This window comes from Amblyraja radiata, chromosome 9 (assembly GCF_010909765.2).
Source record: "Amblyraja radiata isolate CabotCenter1 chromosome 9, sAmbRad1.1.pri, whole genome shotgun sequence".
Classification (NCBI taxonomy): domain Eukaryota; kingdom Metazoa; phylum Chordata; class Chondrichthyes; order Rajiformes; family Rajidae; genus Amblyraja; species Amblyraja radiata.
Window position 1 is genome coordinate 34,467,804 of NC_045964.1, and position 20,512 is coordinate 34,488,315.

Consider the following 20,512-nt stretch of genomic DNA (forward strand, 5'->3'; position numbering starts at 1 on the left):
GAACTTCTACAGGTGCACAGTAAAGAGCATTCTGACTGGTTGCATCATGGCCTGGTTCGGCAACTTGAATGTCCAGGAGCGGAAAAGACTGCAGAAAGTTGTGACCACTGCCCAGTCCATCACCGACTTTGACCTCCCCACCATCGAAGGGATCTATCGCAGTCGCTGCCTCAAAAAGGCTGCCAACATCATCAAAGACCCACACCATCCTGGCCACACACTCATCTCACCATTGCCATCGGGAAGAAGGTATAGGAGCCTGTAACATCCAGGTTCTGGTACAGCTTCTTCTCCACAGCCATAAGGCTATTAAACACAACATCAAATAAGCTCTGAACACTAACAGTCTATTATTATTATTGCACTACATCTGTTTATTTATTGTGTATATATGGTCTATGGTCTATAGACACACTGAACTTTTTATCTTCCGTTTTGTATTATGTTTACATATTCTGTTGTGCTGCAGCAAGTAAGAATTTCATTGTCCTATCTGGGACACATGACAATAAAACTCTCTGGATTCTTGAAACAGTCCGTTCAGCTCACTGAGCCCACACCAACCATTGATCAGCCGTGTACATTATATCTAAGTTATCCCACTTTCTCATCTACTCCCTACACATAAGGGGCAAATTACTGAGGCAAATTAATCTACAGACACGCACGTCTTTGAGATTTGTGAGGAAACCCACCCACACAGGAGGAACATGCAAATTACACACAGACAACACCCGAGGTCAGGATCGAACCCGGGTCTCTGATGCCGCGAGGCAGCAACTCTACCAGCTGTGTCACTGTGCCACTGTGCCACACATCTTTACGTAGATTTGATAACCCTGGTTATCGCAATATGTCATATCACTGGTTAGATTGTTTGTTCCATACCTGATACAGTGGAGCTTTTAATTTCAATAATCTTGTAAGATGCTCCTCCAATAATTCAAATATTTTGTCGATAGGATCTGAGGACTCGAACCATTTTTCTGTCACCAGCTTTTTACAGTGAGGCTACGAAATAACATAAAGGACTTAGTGATGACAAAAATTATTTCAGTGCAAGTATCTACTTCTAACAAAATTCAACCCTGAGGAAAACTATAAACCACGTTTAACTAAATCGAATGCTTTTTTTCGCTTTTTTCAAAAACAGTGCATTAAATAGTTGTTTTAAAAGAATATGTCAGCGATTGACCTCATTGATGTTAAGTATTTATGCATCATGCACCAAAGAAAATGAAAAATCTTACTCAACATTTTGAAATATGGTAAGAAACAGGTTACTGCTACAGTTCTGCAAAAGCCTTTTTTTATGAGATATCTGTCTGACTGGGTCTTCAACATACCTTTAAGTTACAAAACAAGGTCTTTAGCAAAATGTCTTTTCTCTTCTTTTGCATTTCATTCAAAATTGATAGAACTTTCTCCTTTATCTCTACATTAGCGATTTTCTCATTTGTATCAATGTAATTCCTGAAAAAAAACATTAAAAACAATAATTCTGTTAGATGTAAATATAACGGTGCTTTGAGACATTTACCAAGGTAACCATATTGTAGATCATTTTATTTTTGGATAATAATGTATAAAGGAGAAAATACCATGTATCATCGTGTATCTTTATTAATTTTCATTATTCTAACCCCAAGAATTAATAGTATACTTTAAATCTCGGACAGCTGCCAACAGAAATTGATTTTGCTCTAATTTTGAATTAAAAAGGCCCAAATTCTCCCAAAATGGAATGTAGTCAAGATGTCAGTCCCTGTCACTTCTCAAATATACCTTCTACAAAATCAGCTGTGAAATTTGAGCTAGCTACATTACTGCTATTCGCCTTATGGCAAGACTTTGGCTAGGTTGGGGAGAGGGGAGAACATGATAACAAATCATATGTGGGACATTCCTCCATGGAATACTCTTAATCAACGGGGAAGAAGGGGAAAAATAATAAATTACATTTTAGCATTGGATATATTTCATGTGTTATTGGGATGTTGGGTTTAGTTCTATAAAATTAAGGATTCTCTTTCCACTTTCACTGTAATAATGATTTCAATGAAAGCTGATTTCTACATTATGTTAGTTCTACCTCTTGAGTGGGGTCACAGAGCGTGGTCTTATTTGACTAGCACTTGCACAGCCAGGCAACTTTGTCAGAATGGATGAGTTTGGCTGAAGTGTCTGTTTCTGTGTTGCATAGCTCTATGACTCAATGATTCTTGTACTTTATTTGTCCACAGATCAATCAATGAACAAAAGATTTACAGTCATGCCTTTTATATGGATGACATCATGTTGCTCTGCTTAACAACTTACCTGATAACTTCACAACAGTTGGCGATTAAAATTGTAATGGAAATGAAATTTGCATTGTTGAAATTGGATTTTTCAAAATTCTCTGCTGATCGCTGGAAGCTGAAAAACATTTTGAAATTCACTTCTTATTAAGCACATCACAAAAACGAATCACTGAAATATAAACACATTTACTGTATATCACCACACAATACTCAAACAATAGCGTTTTTTGATTTAATCCTAACTCATCAAGGTTAGTTACTGGATTTCTCTGTTTTATTAAGTTCATTTAGAGTAGAAATTTAAAGGGTGATTGAATGTTAAAATATTAAAAAGATTTAATCCAGAGATCCAGGTTCGATCCTGACCTCGGGTGCTGGCTGTGCGGAATTTGCATGTTCCCCCACATCCTAAGAAAGTGAAGATTTGTAGATTAACTGGCCTGTTTATATTGCCTGCAGTGTGTAGGGAGTGGGTGAGAAAGTGGGATAACAGAAGTAGTGTGAACAGGTGATCGATGGTTGGCATGGGCTCAGTGGATCTAAATGATTATTTCCATTCTGTATAAAACTAATACAAAACTAAAAACATTTTAAAATATCGGGCGGTGGAAATATAGGGTGGTGCTTTCTGTCACTCTTCTAAATGCAAAACAATTCAGGCCTAAACTGTTTCATTTCCTCTTATGACAAACATACCATTCCAGTAATCATTCCGCTGACTGGGGTATCCATTTTTTGTACTGTTAAGTGTGTCCCCTTCCTTTCTGGGTATGTTTTTAAAAGATTTGCTACATCTTAGATCAGCAGAGATTCATTTTATAACTTTATTTTAGAGTCATAAAATGATCTTAGTGTAGATTATTCTATTAGTCAATAAAGTCAATGAACCTTGAGGTTTAATGTCAAAGAATGATGGACTAAACTCCAGTAGATGGGAAGAGGTTCTTGCAAACTAGTTTAAAATTAATTCTTGACAGTTTATAATTTTGCATGTATCTTTTTACACAAATATATATATATTTTCTTCTTGTTGATCTACAATCTCAAGGCATTCCAGCGGCAGTTCTCATTTAACATGATGTAATATTCTGAATGGGAACGTGGCATGACTTGGCATCATTTTCAAAATATTACAGCTTTCCAGTGAAATAAACATTATCTTTGCCAGTACATATTTCCCTAAACCGCATTTGTTTTCAATTAGAAGCAGCTGGAAAAAAAGCTCATATTTCAACTGCCTCTCATCAGAACACATTCCTGTAGTTGGATTAAATTAGGCAGGAGAGCTCTTTTTTCAATTATACTAAATAAAGACTTCTAAGTTCGAGCACATGACAAATATGCATCCCATAAAATGCCTTCATTTTATTTCATCACAAATTTGTGTTATGATAGCATGATATGAACAATTCAGTCAAATTAAAAAAAAAAATTTGTTCATGGATTCAATCTCGCCTATAACTTTCACAATCAGGATTACTCCATGTTCCAAATTTCCAATGAGTATGGAAGATTGTAACCCCTCTTTTATTATTCCAGGCTGCACACTCCTCAGCTCCTCATTGTAGTCTACCTGATAAAGATTGAGGCCGGCAGGGTGAAAGTCCTTTTGGGTCTCCTCCTGGACAATCAATAAATCGAAGTTAGATGTGGCACGTTTAGATCCTGCTTCTCATTGTTGCGCTGTTGCTTGGCTCTGGCTGATCCCAGGTGATTCTAGAGCAGCTACTGCTGGTCCATTTAAGGACCTTTGTGATCAATGATACCAACAACACTGGACTATGTTGTGAGAGTGGTGAATCTCTGGAATTCTCTGCCACAGAATGTAGTTGAGGCCAGTTCATTGGCTATATTTAAGAGCGAGTTAGATGTGGCCCTTGTGGCTAAAGGGATCAGGGGGTATGGAGAGAAGGCAGGTACAGGATACTGAGTTGGATGATCAGCCATGATCATATTGAATGGCGGTGCAGGCTCGAAGGGCCGAATGGCCTACTCCTGCACCTATTTTCTATGTTTCCATGTTAGTATTCTTATTTATGCTGGTAAATTTGAGCCTTAGACTTTTTTCTTCAACCATTTAGAAAAGTATGTTCAAAACCTATAGGAACAGAATTAGGCCATTCGGACCATCTTCCAACTTCTTCCCATTATCCCTGACACCCATTACTGATCAAGAAATCACGACTAGCACTAAGGATACCTTCTTATACCAATCTAAAAACTATGCATCTCATTTTGAAGAGACCTATTGTTTTGTTAGTTTCAAATGTACATAAGGTCTGCAATACAATTATATAAGATTGAAAAAACCCCATATTCAAATACGTTGCTCAGAGATCAGGAAATGTAAAATGTCTCTTGATTTTTATTATTCTCAATAAACCTCGGTAGTTTTGAAGTCATGAGTTAAATATGAGAAGAATTTTGATGTAATCTATATTACTGTACTGCTTTACCATTCTAGGAAGGAATGTGCTTCCTGTAGCATGATGTCTACTGCTCTGTCTGACATTTCATTAGTAAGAGTTCTGGTGTCCTGGAAAGCCCCCTCAATTATCTGAAAAACACAAAATAAGAAAAACATACTCAATTATTAGTGGGTAAAGGGTAGTAATTACCTTATTTATTTGGAATCAATGGATCAATATGCTAAAATTATCTCAGCATGTAAAGATAATAGTCATTCCTTGTCTTAAGACGGTGCGGGCAGTACACACTGGGAGTAAATAAACAGCAGGAAAAATAGTGTATAGAAAGTAATGTCTACCATTGCAACAATTTGTATCTTTGTAGTGTGACGGGGACATACAGATGTCCAGCCAGGAATAACATAGGATGCAAGGTTTGTGCAAGCAATCGATGTTTATTCTTCATTAGTACAGCTCCTTAATCCTATCCCGGGGCACGGGCGTTGCCTGACCTTATATACTCCCCGGGGAGCTCCGTGACCTGCACCTCCCGTCATCGTGACACTTTACTCCTCCCTCCAGAGCCGAGGGTTCGCACTGCGCATGGCTCACCACCAGGTGCCGCCACATGACCCACCCCCCAGAACCAGAGGCACCGAAACGGACGTGAAGCCGAACGAGGCGGCCAGACCTCGTAAATACGTCCCCATGTACAGGGGACCCGTCCGGTTTGGAAGAATCCGGGGGAACCCGGGACAGCGGACGCCCCCGACAGGAAGGTTGAGCCACCTGTACTGGCTCGCTCAGGCCCAAATGGGCCGGCTTCAGTCGAGCCACAGACACAGTTTCTTGCCAACCACCAAAACAAAACAAAAGTCGTGGGCCCGTGCAGCAGCACCAGAAATGGATCCTCATATGGGCGCTGCAAGGGCGACCTGTGAGCGTTGCAGCACAGAAAGACGTAAGGATTGTCAGCGAGCGCCGGGGGCACATGGAATGGAGTCACCTCACGACGAGATGTCGGGACGGGAGCCAGGGCACCGACCCTTTCCCGCAAGCGCACCAACACAGATGACAACGGCTCCCGGGACCCATCAGTGGCCGGGATAAATTCCTGGGGAACGGTGAGTGCCAGAAACCAACTCCGCCGAGGATGATGACAATCCTCCTTCGGGGCAGTCCGAATTCCCACCAGGACCCACGACAACTCGTCCATCCAGTCAGGGTCCGTAAGGCGAGCCTTCAAGGCGTCCTTGAGATGGTGGTGGAACCGCTCCACCAACCCATTCGACTGGGGATTGTACGCTGTTGAATGGTGGAGCTGCGTCCCCGGCACGCGGGACATTGCAGACCACAGTTCGGATGTGAACTGGGCACCCCGGTCGGAAGTCAGGGACAGTATAAAAATAAAAGAGAAGAAGTACAACATAGCAAAGATGAGCGGGAAGCAAGAGGATTGGGTAATGTTTGAAGAGCAACAGAAGATAACTAAAAAGGCAATTCAGGGAGAAAAGATGAAGTACGAAGGTAAGCTAGCCAAGAATATAAAGGAGGATAGTAAAAGCTTCTTTAGGTATGTCAAGAGGAAAAAATTAGTTAAGACCAAAGTTGGACCCTTGAAGACTGAAAAAGGTGAATTTATTATGGGGAACAAGGAAATGGCAGATGAGTTAAACAGGTGCTATGGATCCGTCTTCACTAAGGAGGACACAAACAATTTTCCTGATGTACTAGTGGCCAGAGGATCTGGGGTGACAGAGGAACTGAAGGAAATCCACATTAGGCAGGAAATGGTGTTGGGTAGACTGATGAGACTGAAGGCTGATAAATCCCCAGGACCTGATGGTCTGCATCCCAGGGTACTTAAGGAAGTGGCTCTAGAAATTGTGGATGCATTGGTGATAATTTTCCAATGTTCTATAGACTCAGGATCAGTTCCTGTGGATTGGAGGGTAGCTAATGTTATCCCACTTTTTAAGAAAGGCGGGAGAGAGAAAACAGGGAATTATAGACCAGTTAGCCTGCCATCGGTGGTGGGGAAGATGCTGGAATGAATTATAAAAGATGAAATAGCAGCATAGTTGGATAGCAGTAACAGGATCGGTCCGAGTCAGCATGGATTTACGAAGAGGAAATCATGCTTGACGAATCTTCTGGAATTTTTTGAGGATGTAACTAGGAAAATGGACAAGGGAGAGCCAGTGGATGTTGTGTACCTGGTCTTTCAGAGAGCATTTGATAAGGTCCCACATGGGAGATTAGTGGACAAAATTAGGGCACATGGTATTGGGGGTGGAGTGCTGATATGGATAGAAAATTGGTTGGCAGACAGGAAACAAAGAGTAGGGATTAACGGGTCCCTTTCAGAATGACAGGCAGTGATTAGTGGGGTACCACAAGGCTCGGTGCTGGGACCGCAGCTATTTACAATATACATCAATGATTTAGATGAAGGGATTCAAAGTAACATTAGCAGATTTGCAGATGACACAAATCTGGGTGGCAGTGTGAACTGTGAGGAGGATGCTATGAGAATGCAGGGTGACTTGGACAGGTTGGGTGAGTGAGCAGATGCATGGCAGATGCAGTTTAATGTGGATAAATGTGAGGTTATCCACATTGGTAGCAAAAACAGGAAGGCTGGTCATTATCCAAATGGTGTCAAGTTGGGAAAATGGGAAGTATAACGGGATCTGGGGTTCCTTGTTCATCAGTCAATTAAAGTAAGCATTCAGGTACAGCAGGCAGTGAAGAAAGCGAATGGCATGTTGGCCTTCATAACAAGAGGAGTTGAGTATAGGAGCAAAGTGGTCCTTCTGCAGTTGTACAGGGCCCTAGTGAGACTACACCTGGAGTATTGTGTGCAGTTTTGGTCCCCTAATTTGAGGAAGGACAATCTTGCTATTGAGGGAGTGCAGCGTAGGTTCACAAGGTTAATTCCCGGGATGGCGGGATTGTCATATGCTGAGAGAATGGAGCAGCTGGGCTTGTATACTGGAATTTAGAAGGATTAGAGGGGATCTTATTGAAACATATAGGATTATTAAGGGTTTGGACACGCTAGAGGCAGGAAACATGTTCCCGATGTTGGGGCAGTCCAGAACCAGGATCCACAGTTTAAGAATAAGGCGTAAGCCATTTAGAACGGAGATGAGGAAACACCTTTTCACACAGAGTTGTGAGTCTATGGAATTCTCTGCCTCAGAGGGCGGTTGAGGCCGGTTCTCTGGATACTTTCAAGAGAGAGCTTAATAGGGCTCTTAAAGATAGCGGAGTCAGGGGATATGTGGAGAAGGCAGGAACGGGGTACTGAATATGGATGATCAGCCTCATGAAATGTGAAGTGAAGCAGTTTATTTTGTCGATGCGGTTAATGTGATTAATAATCTGTGAAAATGTTTGCACTAGCGCGAGGCGTTTTGAGGAAGGTAGAAATACACACACACACACACACACACGCATACACACATATATACAAAATGTGACTTTTATATGTATAGAGATAGATAGATAAATATCATTTCACCAATGATAGACACAAAATGCTGGAGTAACTCAGTGGGTCAGGCAGCATCTCTGGAGAAAAGGAATAGGTGACGTTTCAGGTTGAGACCTTTCTTCAGACTGACAGTAAGGGGAGAGGGAAACTAGAGGTATGAAAAGGTACAAAGAACAAATGAATGAAAGGTCTGAAAAGAACAAATCAAAGCCGCAACGATAATCAAACAAAGGTGAAGCCCACTTTGGTCAATTGTTGGGTGTTGAGAAGGAGATAACGAGTGGATACAAACAGTGAAACTAAGCAGGACGACAGTGAAGTTAGTGGGACGACTATGGTGGGGGAGGGACGGAGAAAGTGGGAATGTAAGGGTTACTTGAAATTAGAGAAATCATTAGTCCACTGGGTTTGTAAGCTGCCCAAGCGAAATATGAGGTGCTGTTCCTCCAATTTGCATTTGGCCTCACTCTGACAATGAAGGAGGCCCAGGACAGAAAGGTCAGTATGGGAATGGGAAAGAGAGTCAAAGTGTTTGATAACCGGGAGATTGCGTAGGCCACTCCTCAGCCTCCTTCGCTCCAACCAAGACAAACCCAGCCTCTCCAATCTTTCCCCATAACTACAGTCATCCAAACCAGGCAACAACTTAATGGATCTCCTCCAATGCAATCATATCCTTCCTTCAGCCCACACTTCGGCTTTAATTAATACTCAAAAAAGTGAGTTGTTACAGCGTATAAATATAGATGCTGAATGGGGACGAGGGAAATGGAATACTAATGCTGGCAGTTTGGGAAACAGATCAGATTTGAATTACGGAGACACAAGCAACTGCAGACTTTGATACTACAAAGAACTGGAGTAACTCAGTGTGTTGGGCAGCATTTCTGCAGGACATGGATAGGTGACATTTTGGGTTGAGATCGTTCTTCAGGCTAGAAAAAAGTCTGAAGAAGGGTCCTGACCCGAAACATCGCCTGTCCATATCTTCCAGAGATACTGTCTGACCCACCGAGTTACTCCAGCACTGGATTTCAGTTATGTTGTGGAAACTTGGAAAAGGGAATTTTATTTTACTTTTAGTTATGTTGCTTCAAGAATATGTGTTTCCTTCAGTTCTGAACACTCCATATTAGTAACTGATGAAGAGGAGCTGAGGAATGTGCAGCCAGGATAAAAGAGGAGCTATAGTCAACCACACTCTTTGGAAATACATGATTGTAATCATGTTGTCTTTTCATTGACTGAATAGCACACAACAAAAAGCTTTTCATTGTACCTTGGTAGATGTGCCAATAATAAACTAAATATGCAGCATGGACTAAACTAGGCTGTAAATGTTACTAATTGATTTTTAATAGTAATTGGTTGTCCCAAGGTTTTGATGAAATAAAATCAAAGCATTTTATTGGATGCGTAGTAGAAACAAAGAACTGTAAATTCTGGTTTAAAATGAAGGGTCTCTGAACGAAACATCAACTAAACATGTTCTCGAGAGGTGCTGCCTGACTGACAGAGTAATTCCAGCACTTTGTGTCCTTTTTCATGGATGCTTGGTCTTTGAAGCTATTATTTAGTTGCATGTAAAAATATTTCACCTAGCTACAGGTTTCGAGGCGAAAGCTCGCTGAAATAAGAAGATTTTTCCTAGTTTCTCATAATAAAAACATATCCAGTTTCATGAGATATGTATTGGCAATGTTTGTTCATGGGTTTTATTCGGTGTACCTGGATTATGTCGATAGGTAATTCGCTGTGATAATGCTCATTCAGCACAATGGGCTCCTCTTCACGTCTCCAATTCTCCTCTTCTATATGGAGACTGTTTGCCATGTGCATTCTAACATCTGCCTGCAAATCAAAAAAGCAACTGAATAAAGGGTATCACACATTGTGCAATGATTTAATGTTAATAAAAGGTCATCTACAAAGAATTGCAACAGTAGTTGTTGGAACTTTAGTGATAGTACGACCATTTTGTAATGCAAGGATGTGATTAACTTTTTACCTGTAAAGCAGAAAAGTATTCACTTTTCAAATGACTGATCACGCTTTCTGGGAGCAAGGTACTTGACAGTTCCTGACTTGTTTCTTCAGATTGTGTGATGGTATTCATAAGCCTGAACAAGGAATAGAAACTTTCAAATTGACTAATTCGACGTCTTTCACAACCATGTTTTAAAATTTGAAATCACGTCAATCTTCAATTATTATTTATCAATACCATGCATTCCATGAAAAGTTGTACTGCATTCACACACTAGAAGCTACTTTTACTCAAATATGCTTCTTATGTGCCAGAACCTCTCACAAAAAAAAATTGGTACTACATTACGTAAGGAGATAGCAAGGTAGATGATCATAACTTAGGGCGGCCACGGTGGTGCAACGGTAGAGTTGCTGCCTTACAGTGCTTGCAGCGCCGGTGCCCTGGGTTCGATCCCGACTATGGGTGCTGTCTGTACGGAGTTTGTACGTTCTCCCTGTGACCGCGTAGGTTTTCTCCGAGATTTTGGTTTCCTCCCACACTCCAAAGACCTACAGGTACAGTATGTAGGTTAATTGGCTTGGTGTATGTGTAAATTGTCCCTAGTGTGTGTAGGGACAGGTGGGATTAGCGCAGATGAGGCACCTTTGTCAGCATGGGTAAATTGGGCCAAAGGGTCTTTTCTATGCTGCATAACTTTATGACTGGTGACTAGTGGTGTGCCTCAGGGTTGGGCCCATTATTGTTTGTCATCTATATCAATGATTTGGATGAGAACATACACGGTAAGATTAGCAAGTTTGCAGATGATACAAAAGTGGATGGTTTTGCAGATAGTGAAGGTGGTTGTGGAATATTGGTTGTGAAGATGGTTGTGAAAAAATCATTGATAGTGGAGAAATTTTATAGCGGATTTTTTTTTTTTTCCCCGAATTTCAAAATCCTTTGTGCGCACATAAATTTTCTTTGTGTACTGGTTTCAAAACTTGTGTGCGCGCGCACAGGCGCACAGCTTAGAGGGAACACTGAGGTACATGGATGGGAATGATTTAGAGGGATATGGACCAAATGCAGACAAATAGGACTAGCTCAGGTGGGCAACTTAGTTGGCATGGAAGAGTTTGGCTGAAGAACCTATTTTTGTGCTGTAAAAAAATCTTGATCTTAAATTACAATAGTTAACAGAAATATAGATTAAAAAAACATTTTTATGAGTCTGTGTCCAACTTACTTTGGATAACAAGTGTAAATCCAGTGCAGAATGGGATAAACTTCTTTTCCTTTAGGTCCACTTTCTATGATTAATTCCATATGGGAGGAACATTTTTTATGATAATATTCCACATACTTTTCACATATATTGTACTCTTGGGGATAACATGGCTTGATGCAGTTCACAATGGTATCAAAATCCTCTTTCAGTTTTTTGTGATGTTCCACTAAACACTCAATGGACGATTTGGCTTTGTCAACATCAGAAACATTGGGTAGTAGTTCACCTAATCTTTGATTCACAGATTGCTCTAAAGCATCCAGCCATTTAGCTTCCCATCCTCTTGGCCTAACTTTTGCGATACCTCCACATGTCCCTTTCTCCTCCAGACACATCTGATCTAACTTTTCCTCTTGGGTTTTCACTTGCACTGCCATTTTCAACAGATTTGGATTTTCCTTGGAAATGTTCATTGAGTTTTTCGCAACTGTGAAAATTTCAACACTAAGCAGCTCATACAATGATTCAACTTTTTTTTTCTCTTCGATGAAACCTTCATCAATTTCCGTACTGTCATGAGTATATCGATCATGTTCCAATTTGATGAGGTGGCAGTCAGCCTTAAAATATTGCTTTTGTTCGATAAGTACTTTGATGTCTTTTTCTAGACAAAAGAAAGTTACTATTACTATTTCAGTAAGGTACACAAAAACCTGTTTGTATGACAACTACAATTTCTCAATTTTGGTTAATGTAAGGTTTGTTTTCCATCAACAGAAAATGCTGGAGTCAGTCAGCAGCTCAAGCGGCATTGGGAATAGAGAAACAATATCGGCAAAGGGTCTATAATCAGAAATGTTTACTCTGTCTTGCCACAGATGCGGCCTGACCTGAAGAAAGAGATAAACATCAGTTTTTCAATTTTTATTTCAAATTTCCAGCATCTGCATATGTGTTCACATTGTTTTCAATAATCTTTGCTGAAAAAACATTCATCACTTACATAGTCTTTAGATCAACCTGGTTAAATTGTGAACAAATATATTCTTCATATTTTAAAGTATATCCTTATCCATCAAAATCAATTATCATAATTATTAATTAGCAAAGAAAGAAGTATTCATTATTTAATTGAGAAAACATTTTGAAACATTTGCAGTTTCAGGCAGTTTAGAAAATATATTCTTATTTTCTACAAAGTCAACTACAGTATTAAATATGATTAAAAGTAGAATAAACAATAGACAATAGACAATAGGTGCAGGAGTAGGCCATTCGGCCCTTCAAGCCAGCACCGCCATTCAATGTGATCATGGCTGATCATTCCCAATCAGTTCCTGCCTTTTCCCCATATCCCCTGACTCCGCTATCTTTAAGAGCCCTATCTAGCTCTCTCTTGAAAGCATCCAGAGAACCTGCCTCTGAGGCAGAGAATTCCACACTCACCACTCTCTGTGAGAAAAAGTTCCTCGTCTCCATTCTAAATGGCGTACTCCTTTATCTTTAATCCATTTGCAACCTCCCCTCAAAAGTCTTTGTTTGCATTGTACAGTTCTAAATTTATGCCCATCTGTAATATACTGAAACAACTCTGACCAGAGCCATTAATAGCATGCTAAGTGCTAATTACAAAAGCATCCATGCCTGCTCATTCTCAATCTGTCTGTACCCTGTGACATAATTGACCAAAACAACCTCCTCCAATGTTTCTGTACCCTGTAGGATGGAACTGTATTTTGCTCTTCTCATACAGTCTTAACAAAACTTTAACCGATAATACTTTATTCGCCCCACCCCTCCATCTATAACATTACATTTCTGTTTATTATTATCAGGTGAACCGAGGTACAGTGAAAAGCTTTGTTTAGCAAGCTGTCCAATTAGATCAGATAATACCAAACATCAGTACAAAGAAGTCAAACTCAAGTACAACAGAAAGAGGAAAGGAAAAGATACAGATTGTAGAATATAATTCACAGCATTGTCGTGCTTCAGTTCCATTGATAGAATCTAATGTCTGCAGTGTGGTGGAGATTAATTGGACAGTACCCTAGCTTATGAAAGGACTGATCAGAAGTCTGATGGCAGAGGGGATGAAGTCATTCCTAAATCTGATGGTGCTCCCTTTTGAGCTAATGTAGTTTTGCCTGATGAGAGCAGGGGAGGAGAAGGCAAGACCAGGGTGAGACAAGTCTTTGATTGTGTTGGCTGCTTTTCCAAGGCAGCATGAAGTGTTGATGGGAGTCAGTGGCAGGGAGTCTAGTCTGTGTAATGGACTGGGCTACATCTACAACTTCTGTCATTTCTTGCGGTCTCTGGTAAAGTTGACTCAAACTAAGCTGTGATGCAACGCGACAATATGCTTTCTGTGATGCATCTGTAGAAGTTTGGTGTAGAATCTGTGGAACATTTTGTGTCCTTAAATTAAATATCAAGAAAACTGAAGTCATCAGTTTACATGTATGACTGCAAGGTTTCTCTAATCTTAAAATGATGATGCCAATCTCCCTAATGTTGTTTGAAGAAGGTTATTAAAAAGTGGTGACAAATTGCGTTAGCACCAGTTCCGATATCCTGTGAGTACTTGCTTGTGTACTCTGATTCTGAATTGTGGGCATAAGGATTGTATTTCCCACGATAACACCAGCTTTTAGCATGTTACTTGTTAATGATTACATGCTGCAATGAAAGAACCATGTCTGATAGGGGTTGGAGGGTTGGATGTAGGCAGAACCCTTCCAGTGGGGTGAAAGGACCTGCACAGACCTTTAAACATTGGAAACTGCCTCTTACAAAATGCATGCATAGAAGGAGGGAGCTTCCAAAAGGTCTCATGTGCTCTTTGTGAATTGCTGGACTTTTAAAATCAAATTCTCCTACCTGAATTGACTAAAAATAAAGAGTCACCATTTTGCTAATAGATTTTTTTTTACTTCCGCAATCAAAAGCAAGCGGTGGGTTATGTAAACAAACAACTTTCACCAGCAATTGGTGTTAATGCGTGTTAGCAATTAGAGTTAATGCTGTCAGACGCTGTCACAAAATTGATAAGATCCATGGTAACATGATTTTCATTTGCACGATCATGGCATTAATAAGTTTCTAGACTATGGGGGAGGGGGAACCTTCAAAACCTTCATAACTTTTGTACTATTTCACCTATTGGAACAAAACTTATTTGACTTGCAGCAGAAGAGAATGGTGAGTAAGGTGGCGAAAAATCGTAGCGCTATGGGGGATAACTTTTGCGCAAATTTAATTACAACGTAGACAGGAAGTGGTCAAGATGAGAGTTTTAGTAATATATAGATATTCATCAATAAGCCGAAGATAGACACAAAATGCTGGAGTAACTCAGCAGGACAGGCAGCATCTCTGGACAGAAGGAGCGAGTGACATTTTGGGTCGAGATTAAGCCCTTCTTTACACATTAACTAAGAAAATCCTACCTGATAGTATTTTTATATTTTCTCCATTGATCTCTTCAGTATCTGCAATGTTGTCTGTTGAAATCAGTGTTGTTTCCTTCTTGTGGGAAAATGGTGAGAAAATGGCCCATTTCTTATTGTGTTTCTTCTCCACATTTAGTTTTGGGCTTATTCCTGAACAGTCAGTTTTCGGTGAAAAGTTATTCTGTGTGATGGCTTTCTTGTCTCCCACTGTAAAATAATGGTAAAAAGTTCTAGTGACCCAGCATTACTCAGGCTATTGGTATTGGTTTAATACTGTCCTGTGTATTGAGATATATCAGGAAAGCAGCCAACGTGATCATTAGCCATTTACACCCCAGTTACTCTCTCTCTTCCCCTGTCCCATTCGGCAGAAGATACAAAAGCTTGATAGCATATATCACCAGATTCAGAATGGGATCAGCCCCATTATCAAGCTTTTCAATCAACCTCTAGTATGCTAGAAATGAGTTCCCAATCTTCCTTGTTGTGGCCCTCACATCTTTACATCTGCACTTTCTCTATGACATTATATTTTGCACTTTGTTTAATTACTCTTTTAAATTATCTGACATACTTATGTATGGTATGATTTGCCTGGTTAGCACACATGGATAAGATTTTCACCGTGTCGCTGTACATGTGAAAATAATAAACCAATACTTCACTTTGTTGCATGTTATAGCGTGCAAGCCTTGCTACAATCAACTGGCATTTGAGTGGTTGGTCTGGGACTCTAGTTTGATCTGGTATTGTCCCCTGGCATCCCTGAAGACTTTACAAAGGTCATACCGAGATATCCTGTACAGATCAGGGTTACCTGACTCGATCATTTTAGACTTGGACTCCAATAAGAAGTGGTTCTCATGCTTCACCCAGATTTCTGGTTGAGAAACACAGATTGTTGTCTTTGGCATGTTGTCCTCCACACTCGTTGATAAACGTCTGTGACAGCAATGGCATGCTCATCTAGGTTGGCTGCCGAGTGATTGAATAGGGACCAGTCCATTGCTCAAAGCAGTCATGTAAGAACTCATCTTTCCTCAGATCAGCCTTGTATGTGCTTTTTATAACCGGAACCTCAAGTCATAATGCTGGTAATCATGATATTTACATTTATTTCCAAGGAATTGGGTTTTATAGCATACCTTGTAAATGAAATAAATTCTAACTTAATTATATATAATTATTCCATGAACAATATATTTAGGCAGTTAAAATTATGCAATTTAAAGTAAAATTACCAATAACAACATATTGAAAATAAATGTGTGGATAAAAATACATTCAATATAGTTCTCTTTAATTAGGAATGTACCAATGAATAGTGTGTAGATTTACTTGATTTCAATGTTGAAGTGCTTCAGAATACACTACATTTATTTCTATTGAAGCTGATGTAAAATTGTATAGTTGTCATGTCCAACTCTGGAGCTGATCATGGGCGAAACATTTGGTTTAAGAACAACATCTTTTGTTGATTGGCCAGGTACCTTGTTAATGCATATAACAAAAGTAAGTTGAACAGGGAACTGAAGTCATGTCAATTAACACGCAACTTTTCCCCTAGTACCATCAGGCTATTAAACACTACAATCTCCAAACAGGTTCCGAACTATAGAGACTTGGGGGCATCATTTTTTGGCTTTGCATTATTATTGTTTGTTTACTTGTCTGTTTGTTTTATACATATGTAAGTACTGAATTGATTTGTGTTCATTATGGGCTTTACAGAGTACTATGTTTACATATCTGTTGTGCTGCTGCAAGTAAGAATTTCATTGTTCTGTTTTGAGACATATGACAATGAGACACTCTTGAATCTTGAAAATGATAAATCAGATGGGATAATTGGCATTCAAGGGTTGAACACATTTTCCCCAACATCATTATCGGTCATTATTGTAGCCACAATTACACGTATAGAGTAATAGTGTTATACAGTGTGGAAACGGGCCCTTCAACCTAACTTGCCCATCCAGCTACACTACTCCCACCTGCCCGCATTTGGTCAATATCCCTCCAAACCTGTCCTATCCATGTAACTGTCTAGTACCTTCAAGTGTAATATTTCAAGTGGAATATTTTTTAAACTCATAATCTTGTGCAGTTGCATGGTATTGGTGGATCCAAATTCCTGAGCAGCATGATTGGCGTTCCTTCTTTTAGTTCAAGGTGAGGTCAAGGTCGTTCATGTCGCAACGCTGTTTCCACCAATCTTTCCACCACCACGCACAAGAAGCACAAGAAGCGACAAGACAGACACCATTGTATGGCAGATGACGAAAAGTGTGTTCAGCTCTGGCTGAACAACTTCTCATCTTGTGTGTGTACTCGATAAGAAGAAGTTCAAGATCCTGTGATGGTATGCCAAATAACGAGAGAGAGAGAGAGAGAGTTTAGCAACTAAACAGAATATATATATAGCCTTATCAACATCTGTCACACTGCCAACAGATTCACATTATACAGTCTGTTACATTCTGTTTGTAGTTTGTTTGGTTGTTTGTTTGTTTGTCTAATTGCACAAAGTCCGCGAGCATTACCACTTTTCATTTCACTGCACATCTTGTATGTGTATGTGACGAATAGACTTGACTTGACTTGTCCAGCAGCTTTGAAGGAAGATCTTTATTTATGACCTGCACTGCACCAATTTTTGCTGCTAAAATTGATCTTTCATGCAACCATTGGCAATTCAAATGGTGTTTAGTGGCATTTGGAAAAGCAGATCATAAAGTGATATAACAAAATGGCTCAAGTTTTTCACAGTCATTCTTGTTGAGTCTTCATGTTTAATTGCCCCATTTCCTAATTTGAGTTCATTCAAAGCACTCTTTTACTGATGGATCACCCTTCAAATCCACTTGCATGTTGGTTTTCAAGTGTAATCATTCAATATTTCCCCAAGTATATAATGTTTTAAGACTGGCTTTCAATTAATCTGTTTTTATACTTTGTGGTATTGCTGGTACTGTTTGATGAAAATCTCCTGCTAGCACTAAATTTATTTTTGTGTCTAACATCCTACAAAGTTCAATCTAATGGTTCACTGGCTGCTCTGTGACCCATTGGCCATTCATTCCAGACAATAAGTTTAAAATATTTTAGAATGTTTTCATTTGCAGTTCTCTGACATCGATACATGTTGTTGTTTCCACATTTATTAAATTTAAAATCAGTTTAAGGATCAAAGGTGCAGTTTCTCGACCTGCCAAAAATGTGGAATCGATGCCAGATGTTTATAGGGCAACTTAGCCAAAGGGAAAGTTTTTCTAACTCCAGTAGAACCATTAAAACAAAAGCAGCCAAAACAAATATGTTTTTTCTTCATTGTAAATGGCCACTGTAATAGTATCTATGGCATTTCTTTCTTATCTCACTGAACTTGGTTCTTTCTCTTGGATAGATTTGTAAAAATGGTTTAACTCATTGGTGGTCGCCTGCAGAAATTTGGTGCAATGTGGGAAAGTATCAGAAGGAGCAACTATTCATACCTTCAAACTTAGTTGACACAGAAGCAGTTGAACAAGCCAAATCTACGCTATAATATAAGCCACTGTGTATTTATTTTAACTCATAATTCTTGTTACTCTGGGTATCTAGGGCTAACGACAATGATGTACATTTGTGAAATTAACTTCAAAAATCAGAGATAACCTATCAGTCCAAAGGCTTACCGAGGTGACTCTTGAATTTCTTCATGATTGACAGCACCGTGATGCCAAATGGTTCCAAATTCCTTCTTGATTCAACCACAAAAACAGCTTCTAAGATTACTTCGAGCCTAAAATGCCAAACATATAGACACCTTTCATTTCTAGAATAAATTTCAGTGTTTACTATATTATAAAGATAGTTTTACCATCTGCTAAATTCCACTAAACATTTGTAGTAGTAACATCATGCTCAGCAAAGTGAAGGTGATAACTAATTCATCGGCGTCACTATGTGTTTGCTGCTTGTTTCTCACATTTTGTTAATTTTTTATCTGTGGTGTGTGGTGTGTGGTGTGTGGTGTGTGGTGTGTGGTGTGTGTGTGGTGTGTGGTGTGTGGTGTGTGGTGTGTGGTGTGTGGTGTGTGTGTGTGTGTGTGTGTGTGTGTGTGTGTGTGTGTGTGTGTGTGTGTGTTTGTGTGTTTGTGTGTGTGTGTGTGTGTGACGTGGCGCCGATGGACGAGAAGCCAAAGCAAAGAAGTGGAAGCCAAATAACCAAATGGAAACAAAGCTGAAACGCCAAATAACCAAAAGCGTACGAAGCTGAAACGCCAAATAACCAAAAATGTGGGACACCTAAAAGCAAACTCACTGAATGGCCGCTCTGCCGAAATGCCACCTACCCGAAAGGCGGCATTGCCTACAAGCCAACGAACCGAATGCCGCTCAACAGAAAAGTCAAATAATGGACATGACGTTGCTGGGGGGCAGGACTTGACAGCGATTGGTCCAGACCCCCGCGTCCATCACATCACTGATGAGGGATGAACATTGTCCCACAACTCCGCTCCATCCAACCCACAGCCCTTCACACTGCGGCCGCACGGGGGAGACGAGGCACAGGGTGGCCATGGGAGAGTGGGGGATGTCCCGAGGGATGCGACCTTCGGCCACTTACAACTTGGTGCTTGGGTTCAGATTGCTCAGTCACCTATGGCTTGTGTGGGAAAATGACCCCCACTCTCCCATGGCCACCCTGTGCCTCGTCTCCCCTGTGCGGCCGCAGTGTGACGGGCTGTGGGTTGGATGGAGCGGAGTTGTGGGACAATGTTCATCCCTCCACATTGATGTGATGGACGCGGGGGTCTGGACCAATCGCTGTCAAGTCCCGTCCCCCGGCAACGTCATGTCCGTTATTTGACTTTTCTGTTGAGCGGCATTCGGTTCGTTGGCTTGTAGGCGATGCCGCCTTTCGGGTAGGCGGCGTTTCGGCAGAAGGGCCATTCAGTGAGTTTGGATTTTGGCAACGCAGCCTTTCGGTTACTTGCCGTTTCGGCTTCATACGCTTTCGGATATTTGGCGTTTCGGCTTTGTTTCCATTTGGATATTTGGCTTCCACTTCTTTGCTTCGGCTTCTCGTCCGTTGCCGCCATGTCCGGGTACTACCAGATTAAAGATAAATATATATATATATGTGTGTGTGTGTGTGTGTGTGTGTGTGTGTGTGTGTGTGTGTGTGTGTTACATACAAGCATAAATGAGGAGAGAAAAGAATACTGTGCCAAAGGATTCAGTGCTCCAATCCCACCTTTGCTAAGGAGATGTCTCTGGTATTAGTTATCCTTTTCACATACATTTGGTGGATTTTGTATTGGCTTGAGAGTCTCGTACAGGTAGTCCATGTCTTAAAATGTACAGGGTGGTCACTGCTCCCCAGTACATTATACGCCATTGTGTAAAAACAAGGAACTGCAGGTGTTGGTTTACAAAAGAAGACACAAAGTACTGGTGCAACTCAGTGGGTCAGGCAGCATCTCTGGAGAACATGGATAGGTGCTGTTTCGGGTTGGGACACTTCTTCAGCCGGTCTGAAGACCAGAGATGCTGCCTGACCCGCTGAGTTATTCCAGCACTTTGTGTCTACTAGATCATAAGTCATGTCAGATTTGAAGTCATGATCTTCAAATATATTTTTCCTCAGATGGACAAAGGTTGTC

At 40.4% G+C, this 20,512-nt stretch overlaps 1 protein-coding gene across 3 annotated transcripts in view; it reads right to left on the reverse strand.

Moving 5' to 3' along the window:
- tnfaip2 (TNF alpha induced protein 2) overlaps positions 1–20,512 on the reverse strand; it is a 33,641-nt gene that overhangs the window by 7,253 nt on the left and 5,876 nt on the right. For 2 of the 3 annotated variants that reach the window (XM_033027094.1, XM_033027093.1), the window contains exons 2-10: positions 18,540–18,646; positions 14,860–15,069; positions 11,429–12,074; positions 10,219–10,330; positions 9,939–10,061; positions 4,760–4,860; positions 2,320–2,418; positions 1,347–1,473; positions 889–1,011 (exon numbers count right to left, since the gene is read on the reverse strand). In XM_033027094.1, coding sequence (XP_032882985.1) covers positions 889–1,011; positions 1,347–1,473; positions 2,320–2,418; positions 4,760–4,860; positions 9,939–10,061; positions 10,219–10,330; positions 11,429–12,074; positions 14,860–15,069; positions 18,540–18,564 — 1,566 coding nt within the window. In that variant the 5' untranslated portion in view covers positions 18,565–18,646. Of the gene's footprint in view, positions 1–888; positions 1,012–1,346; positions 1,474–2,319; positions 2,419–4,759; positions 4,861–9,938; positions 10,062–10,218; positions 10,331–11,428; positions 12,075–14,859; positions 15,070–16,915; positions 17,021–18,539; positions 18,647–20,512 lie in introns of those variants that run through there. The other variant, XM_033027095.1, reaches the window with a different exon arrangement.